Source organism: Equus quagga, unplaced genomic scaffold (genome assembly GCF_021613505.1).
Source record: "Equus quagga isolate Etosha38 unplaced genomic scaffold, UCLA_HA_Equagga_1.0 128579_RagTag, whole genome shotgun sequence".
Lineage (NCBI taxonomy): Eukaryota > Metazoa > Chordata > Mammalia > Perissodactyla > Equidae > Equus > Equus quagga.
In genome coordinates this window covers 13,140-22,539 of record NW_025796217.1, presented here as the reverse complement: position 1 = coordinate 22,539, position 9,400 = coordinate 13,140, and the positions used below count along the sequence as shown (strand labels likewise).

At 37.8% G+C, this 9,400-nt stretch overlaps 1 protein-coding gene across 1 annotated transcript; it reads right to left on the bottom strand.

The window, feature by feature from the left end:
* Positions 1 to 7: 7 nt before the first annotated feature.
* On the bottom strand, positions 8 to 926 carry LOC124232834 (olfactory receptor 2M3-like; the record flags this gene model as incomplete). Its single annotated transcript, XM_046649747.1, has 1 exon — positions 8 to 926. A coding segment is annotated over exon 1 (919 nt), but the record flags the coding sequence as incomplete, so codon positions are not given.
* Between the last annotated feature and the right edge of the window lie 8,474 nt (positions 927 to 9,400).

Below are 9,400 nucleotides of genomic sequence, written 5' to 3'. Positions count from 1 at the left end.
ACCTTACTGAATGCTTTGGCCACGTCTTTGTTGCGGAAGCTGTAGATAAGGGGATTCAGCATGGGGGTGAGAATGGTGTAGAAGGATGACACCATCTTGTCCTGGGTTGGGGAACGATTAGAAGTGGGCCGCATATATATGAAAATACCTGCTCCGTAATACATCCCGACAACAAGAAGGTGTGAAGTACAGGTCGTGAAAGCCTTGTGCCGACCCTCCTCAGAACTCATGCGAATGACAGCCATGATTACACGAGTATAGGAGATAACAATGAGTAACAAAGGGAAGAGAAGCATTAAAACACAACAGATAAAAACAAGTGTTTCAAATGTGGAAGTGTCAGTGCATGAGAGACTTAGGAGTGCAGACACATCACAGAAAAACTGGGGTATTTTTCGGGAGCCACAATATGAAAAGGACAAGGTAGTGGCTACATCAACAATCCCATCAAAGGAACCAAGGATCCATGAAGAGGCAACCATGACTCCACAGATTTTCCAGTTCATGAGATTGGGATACTGAAGAGGGTAGCAAATGGCAACATAGCGGTCATAGGCCATGACAGCCAATAGGAAGCATTCAGCACCAAGGAGAGACACATAGAAGAATATCTGGGCTTCACATCCTGCTGCAGAAATGGACCGCCTGCCAGACAAGTAGTTGTAGGCCATTTTGGGTACAGTGGTGCAGATGAGCATGAGGTCCATGAGGGATAGTTGGCTGAGGAGCAAGTACATGGGGTTGTGGAGCCGGGTATCCAGATAGATGAGGAGAACCATGATAGTGTTTGCCAAGAGTGCCACTGTGAAGATACCCAGGACCAGAGAGAACAGGAACATGTGAGTGGGAGTGTGACTGAAGATTCCCATCAGGATGAAGTCAGAGCTAGATGTCTGGTTCTCCCATTCCATGATGGATATTTTCATTATCTAGAACCACAAGAAGTTGTAAAAGTTAAACATCTGGGTAGTTATTTATTCACTGTCTGCTCTATGTATTGTGCCTGGTACCAATGTAGATAATATGACCAGGACTGTGTAAAGAAATGAGTAGAGACTGCATAGTCAGGTAGCATTAATCACACTCAAGCTCTGCCACTCCAAATTTGTTATTTCTGTGTGCTTCATTTTGCTCTCTTTGCAAAGCAGAAATAACTTTTTAATTGAGTTACTGTGATTATTAAATGAGATATCAAATGCGAACCACAGCATCTTGATGGAGTATCTGATCCCTCAAGGACCACATAACCTAGTATTAGATAGGAGTACGTCTGTAATTTATCATATGTCAGTACGTAGCAAGTTCTATAACAGAGGAATAGGGCATTCTGAATGTCATTGCTGATATAGAAATGTAAAATATCTATAACTAATAATCCACTTTTTCCAAGAGATATTATCCTGTGCATTGATATAATTTCATTTGTGCACCAAACTCACAGACCAACCAAGAGTACTTGTTATACAATTATATGGATGATGACCCTCTAGTTCAGAATAATTGGTAGATAATTGCAACTAATTAATAGATCATAAATATGTAATTTAATCATGGTGAAGAAGTAAAATAACTAAATTCTCATTATGTTACAGTTTGAGGAGGGCAGTATCTAGAGATTTCTTTTCACACACACAAAAATGAAGAAACTTTAAGAAGGTGTGTGAAGGTACCCAAATTCCATACCCTGTGCTTCAGTTCCATTCCCTCAATTGGCACCCAATGGGGAAAACAAACTAACACACAATAAGCAAACAAACAATTATCTTAGTTTATCTCTATCAGTCTAACAGTGAGCCAAGGCCAGCTTTTAGTCCTCTGGGGAAAATAGAATTGTTCTACAAAGGATTAGACAAAAGTGAACTGGACAGAGAAAGTTTTTATTTTGTTGAAACACTGACAAAGAGGAAATCAGCCAACTGCACGACATGATTTATTTTATCATTAAAAGAAGGATGTTCTCTGGTTGCCCACCACTGACTCAACACAACTGTGGTTAATGAATGATTGAACAGATTTCATGCTTGTACTCTCAAATGCTATAGAAGCTGGCTTTCACTGCTCCTGGTCTAAAGGTCCCTGGCTTCTATCCTGTGGCCCCATTAGAAGAAATTTTTCCCAGGAAGAGGTAGGACATTTTTAAACCTCCTTATTTTCACATCTATGTTTTTTTATCCCTACCCAGAGAAGGATTTATTTGAAGCTCAAGTCCATTACAAGAACCTAGCAGTTTTGTATTTATAATTGTGTATTCTTTTCTTCTTTAAAGAGGGCCCTCAAAGTTGTGTAAGTTTCAAGGCCATCCAGAACTGAGCCTGGCCTTACTCCCATCCCTCTCTTGGTAGAAGGCCTATGTAATTCCATCATTCCAGAAACTGTCTGCTTCTCCTGTTGTGAAGGTGGGCATTGGCAGGTGACCCATTATGGCACTCTTGGTATTATTTGCAAGCAATATCTTTCCTCTTTTCTCCTACTCTCATTTTTTCCCCTCTGGAGATTGCTTGTTCACTCTAGATTGCCCTTCCTTCAAAAATTTGTGGTGAAATTAGTGATTAGGGTGTGTTAATTGCAAAAGGAAACTAAGGAGGCATATAATCTGCTTTGGTTTAGTCTATTTAGACAAAACTAATTTAGAAGACTGATCAAATTGACACTTAGTCTCTTGTTTTTTCTGGAGTACACTGGATTTTAGAGCCAGAACTTCTATAATAATAATAATATATCAGTACATTTACCTGTAGCCTAATAACACTTCAATTTTATGGTAGTATTTTATGATTAATAAAATTTAATGCAATTAACTATGCAGATAATTGCAATAAAATATACAAATTAAGACCACACTTAATTAAATTAATTAATTCAGCCAATACTTAAATAAAACTTTTCCCATGTTCACAGAAGTACTTTTCAAACAGCAAAAGTCAATATCTCTGTTTTCTTTTTTTTCTTTCCGAGGAAGATTAGGCCTGAGCTAACTACTGCCAGTCCTCCTCTTTTTGCTGAGGAAGCCTGGCCCTGAGCTAACATCCGTGCCCATCTTCCCCTACTTTGTATGTGGGATGCCTACCACAGCATGGTGTGCAAAGCAGTGCCATGTCTGCACCCAGGATCTGAACCGGCAAACCCAGGGCTGCTGACAAACGGAACGTGCACACTTAACTGCTGCGCCACCAGCCTGGCCCCAATATCTCTGTTTTCTAATGATAGCATTAGCTGACACGGATTTTACTTTTTTTATATCTATGCAAAACTGTGTTCTAAACAAATGGCCAGAGATATAGGCAAGTTTACATGGCAAGAGTGTTACCAGAAATATAAGGACTTCTCATCTAAAAACAATCAGTTAGAATGAAAATTTGAAATTCCAGGGTTTTTTTTTGTTTGTTTATTTTTGAGGAAGGTTAGCTCTGAGCTAACATCTACTGCCAATTCTCCTCTTTTTGCTGAGGAAGATGGGCCCTGAGCTAACATTCGTGCCCATCTTCCTCTACTCTACACGTGGGATGTCTGCTACAGCATGGCTTGACAAATGGTGTGTTAGGTCTGCACCTGGGATCCGAACTGACCAACCCTGGGCCACCGAAGTGGAATGTGCAAACTTTGGTGTGCCACGGGGCCAGTCCTGAAATTCTTGTCCTGTTAATAACACTTATTAAAATGTCTTTTCAAAAGATCATATCATGCCCATCTATTGATTTAAATATTGTAGCACCAATACAATTTTGTAAGCTTCAGACCATACAAATATTAGGAGAACAAATTCCTCTGTTTTTGTAGAGACAGGACTGATTCAGCTATAGACCTGGACCCTGAAGAGGTAACTGAATTTTGAATACTGGGTACTTGAGTAGAGCCTGAAAATGAGAGACTTAAATTTGGGTATTGTAAGTGAAGATCTAACTCTTCAAATGGGACTCGCCGAATACCAAAACGAGAGGTTTATGTAGGGGACCAACACCCCGAGAGAAGCCTTCATCTTCTCAGTCAGTTTGATTGCTGTCCCTAGAGAGCAGTACTCCCTTTTGTTTACTTTGCTTTCAGGTATGCAACTCGCTGCTAATTGCTGCACATAGGAGTGAGGGCCAGAAAGAATGGTGGTAGTGGTGGTGCTTATTGGAACAGCATTCTTTGAACAGATCTTAATTAATGCTTTTTTTTTGCACAGGGCCTTTATGTGTAATTCATGACTGTAGTAATCTCCGGTTTGTTTTATTCATCAGATATCAATGTGTTTTGATCCTTCCATATACCTTGTAATATTTAGTTTGCTGGTCATCTCTTCACTCATAATCATTGTCTTTTTCTATTGCTGCATATACTCCTCAGTATTTTGAGTTGGAAACCCTCCTATAACTTTCTAAATATACCTCTACAATAGCACTTATCATATTGTGTTGTAATAGTTATTATACATGTATATATGTTAGGCATAGTTATATGTACATATGCGCTCTCATTTCCATGAGAAAATAAAGACTTGGTTGAGAATGTCCTTACCCATTTGTTTTATTCTGTATTCCCAAAATATTCATAACCATAGTCTTCCTCAATTCTTTAGCTGTACATCTCAGTAAGCATATAAATCACAACTTTGGCTTCTTCACTCCTTTTTTTTATTCTCAAACACCCAGTCACATAGTCATACAAATTTGTTCTTAAAACCAACTCTGTCATCATACAAATACAGCTGTTCTTATTTTTATAAGAACAACCTAATCCTCATATATTGATGGTTATTATACCAGCTAATTAAGCTTATTTCGAAAAGTTTTTAAAGTTTCAGTTCATCCTACACATCTATATTACTGATCATCATCGTACTTTGAACCTCCCAAAACTCCAGCTTAACATTCAAGATGTTTAAGGATGTATTCTGCTTATTAAATACAGTTTAATTACCCGTAGGAAACTTGTGCCTCACTCAAGCCAGCAAATTTACTCACCTTGAAATATGTTGTTAAGTAGCAGTATTGAAAACACTGAAATCAGGTAAAAAGGCAGTTGGAATGTCTTTTCAAAATCATACAAGGGCATTGTTTGACAGACTCTCCCAAGGATTATTTAATTCATGGAATGTACCTGAGTATGTGTGTGAGTGTGTGTCACTATCTGCAAGAAAAAGTAGTGTGTCTTCACCCCTTGCAATTATAGTAAGAACTTGTGACTAAAACTTTATCTTTTAAATTAGCTAGAGAGTGTAAAAAAATAACAGATTTAAAAAATCTCATTATTATCATACCTGCAAAACTATGTCTTGCAGAACATTAGTGGCCAATAAGATTGTGGTTAAACAATTTTCAAAAACATCTTAGACTATCTTTAGTTGTAGAAATAATAATACAAAGGGTTCGTATACAGTAATACACTCAAAATCTGAAATTCATTAGTTCAGTCTTTGTAAAGTATTGTAAATTCTTTCTCACAAAAGAAAATCTGCATCCAGATGCTCACAAAGTACTTCATACTATGTAATCATGAATCAAGGGTCTTTGTGTCACTGGTTCTTAAAAACACTGCATCAGAAAACACTATACAGCTATATGTAACTACTTATTTAGAATACAAGATTTTACTGAATTTACCTTTATTCCTACTTAGAAGGAGGACTATTCTGAGTACATATTAATATATATATGTAAAAGGAAAATGGGAAAAAGGGGCTTGTGTTGAGGCAAATGACTGAATTAGTATAAATATTTAGAAACATACACCCTTGAGAGAATTAAAAATAAACTAGAAACTAAATGGAAAATAGAGGTAAGAATTTGGACATGGTTGGAAAATATCAAGCATGAAAAGGTCAGTTTATGTGTGGATGCCATAGAGTCTCCCAACTTGCATTCTCCCTAAATTATAAACCCCGCAACACTGTCCTTCTGCAGAACACAGTAAAAAGCCTGCAACAAATCAGTGGCTTATCATGGCACACAAGCATGACTCCAAGATGCTTAGAAAAATATTCATTTAGTCCAGTCATTCTCACAGTGTGATCCCCCAACCAGGCAACATCAGCATGTGGGATCTTCTTGGAAATGTGAATTCCCAGACACCGCCACAGAGCTACTGATCAGAAACTCTATGGTTTGGACCCAGAAATATGTTTTCACAAGCCTCAAGGTGATTTGGATGCTTGCTAATGTTTGAGAACCACTGATGTATTCCATCTCCCTGCCTTCAAACAGGACCTCCTCGCAGTATCCCAAATAGAGAAAAGCTAGTACCTATTGGAAAGACACACTGCTACTTCTGAAAATTTCTTCTCTCTTTCCTGGTTACCTCACCCGATCTCCAGTTAAAGTAAATCCTTTCCTTCCCATTCTCAGGATACAATATGCTCTGATTCCTTTTTGTTGGAACCATTGAGTTATGTCACTCTCCTCAAAAGCCTCTGCAGGTTCCAAACCGTCAGAAAAGCAAAGGCAACTACTTATTTTGGCGTTCAGGATACTGCACAAGAGGTTACTTCTCCTTATTGTTTTTCAACATAAATTCTGACGACCCTACTTTTTCATCCTAAACACTCCGCCACATTTTCTGATATGAGGTCTTGGCTCAAGTTACTTCCCTCAAGAAGAATACGCTTTGATCTTCAAGCCACCCGAACATTTTCGGTTCATTCCTTTCTTCAAGCTCTAGAAGAAGTTCATCATCCTCATGAGCTCTGTTTCATTTTAATAGATAATATTCTCCCCTTTCACTAAACTCAGTCATGTGGCCTCTTCTACTGCTCTTTACCAAAAGTTGTGCAGAGTGTTGAACAGGGACATGGGTTTTGAGATCAGACATGCCTGGGTTTCAATGATCACTGTACTGCCAAATGTGGTATCATCAGGCCTCCTTATCTTTGTTTAAATTTCCATAGTGAGGCTAATATCTATCTCTCAGAACTGTTATAAAGAGTACAAAAGGTAACTTTTGTAAATCACTCAGCACTAAGCTTAATCCAAAATACATTTTGGAAAATATGTTTCAACCATAAAACTCATTTGATAATGATTATCATCATTTTGCACTTAATCATATTGTGTTGGTTTTCAAGGGCTGCCAGAACAAGATACCACAAATGGGATGGAGTAAACAAAAAACTTTTGTCTCACAGTTCTGGAGGCTAGAAAACTCAGATTAAGGTGTCAGCAGCATTGGTTCCTCCTGAAGGCTGTGAGGAAGAATGAATTCCATGCCTCTCACCTGCTTTTGGTGTTTGCTGGCAATCTTTGGTAATTCTTTGGCTTGTAGAAGCATAACCATGATCTCTTTCTTGACCTTCATCTGACATTTTTCTTGTATTTGTGCCTTTCTCCAAATTTCCTCTATTTGTAAGGACACTAGATTATGCCCCACCCTAATGACCTCATTTTAAGTTGATTTCCTCCGTAAAGAGCGTATTTACAAATAAGATCACATTCCGAGGTACTGGGGTTTAGGACTTTATCACATAATTTTTAGGGGGATACAATTCAACTGATAACACATGTATGGATTTCCATCTTTACTTACCACCTATTATTTTGTGTAATGATTTATTCTATCAGCTAGAGTACAGACCCCTGAAAGATAAAGTATTTGGCTTACATTTAAAAATAATATTTTAATCAAACAGAACTATACTTTACATGGAGTTGAATACATGATTCTTAGGGATAAAAACTTGAACTATAGGGCAAGATTCTCGGAATGATTTCTCAAGTAGCATACATAATAGAACAAACACATCATAATAATGCCTCAAGACCTACTCAAGGCAAATATTACTCAAGTTTTAAATATAAGATAAACTAATGCATGCCAAGGTAACATAAAAATATACTTATTGCTTTGGAAGTATGTAGAAAACTACAGGTTTTCCACCCATACTGCCTTGTTGAAATCAAGAAGTTCCTAGAATTTTTGTAATCAAAATTTCTATTTCCAATCTTACCTTCTGGTGCTTCCCAAGAAGATACAAGAATACTGACTAAGTTGAAAAGGCTGAAAATCATAGGGGTTTTCTCCTAGTCCAAGTTCTCAGTCCACAGGGATTCAGTCCCTTGCCTTTAGTTACAATGATGAAATCGTCTTCCAATTTTTTCCTAAGTCACGAAGGCAATTGTTCCTGTTTCTACCATAACCACTACTTATTTTTTACACCAGATAGTAGAGATGATCTGTTTCTTTCATTCATTAATAATATAAATTGCCTGAAACATTCATCTCTCTAATCCTAGTGTTTAAAAATCTTAATAATTTCTCATACCTTCTTTCCCAGTGGTTCTCAGACACTTGAATACTCATTAGAATCTTTTAAGAAGCTTCAGAAATGTTTTCCAGGCCAGACCCTTCTAAGATCATTGAATCAGAATGTCTTGGAAATAGGCCAGGCATTGCTGTTTTTAAAATCTTCGCAGCTGATTCCACTGTTGATTCTGTTCTTTCCAAAGTTAACAATGCCATGTAGGTCCTTGGATTCTCTCTCTCAGGTTAAATCAGGTGTTTTGTTAAACTTGTTAAATCAGGTTTTTTTGTCCCTCATATTTTCTTTCTCAGTTGGTACTTTTACTGTAAGCTACCGATAAGCCCAAACCATCCTATTATTCATTAAATAGCTTCCATATAATTCATAGGCTTGCTGTCAGAGACATTTTACCATGGCTGAGAAAAGAAGCAGAATTATATGCTACATCATCAGCACAGAACCAGAGGCAATTATTGAGATAATGAGAGATTTTTCATTTTGCACCACATTTTGAAAAATAATTTGGGAATTTTTCCACTATTCAGGAAAGGTCACACATTGTTTTCAAATAGAGATCACCAGCCTTTATTAGTCTCTTTTTCCTTATGATGGTAGTGGCTCAAATATTGGGGCTTTACTCACAGTCATTACTTTCTTAGTTCTCTCTCTGAATGATTCCAAAAAATATTTCCTGCCCCGCCATAGTTTGGGGGGCTATTTTTTTCCTGCAAGTGTATGATGGTAGAGAATATAGTTACTACCAGTACAGTTTGTACCGCTGTCTTGATTTCTGCTAAGGCACTTGCAATTTAACCCACCACTATTTTGAACCATCAGTGCATATATGAACATCATCAAATAATGCCCTAGCATTATTACAAAAATGTTTTTGACCTCTTGGACCCTCTGAGATTGTTTTACTTTTTGGTGAGGAAGATTGGCTCTGAGCTAATGTGTGTTGCCAATCTTCCTCTTTTTGCTTGAGGAAGATTGTCCCTGAGCTAACATCTGTGCCAGTCTACCTCTATTATTTGTCTGTGGGACTCTGTCTCAGCATGGCTTATGAGCAGTGTGTAGGTCCATGCCCAGGATCCAAACCCACGTACCCTGGGCTGCCAAAGTAGAGCACATGAACTTAACCACTAAGACACCGGGCCAGCCCCTTAGTTTGGAGATTTTAAAAGGTCA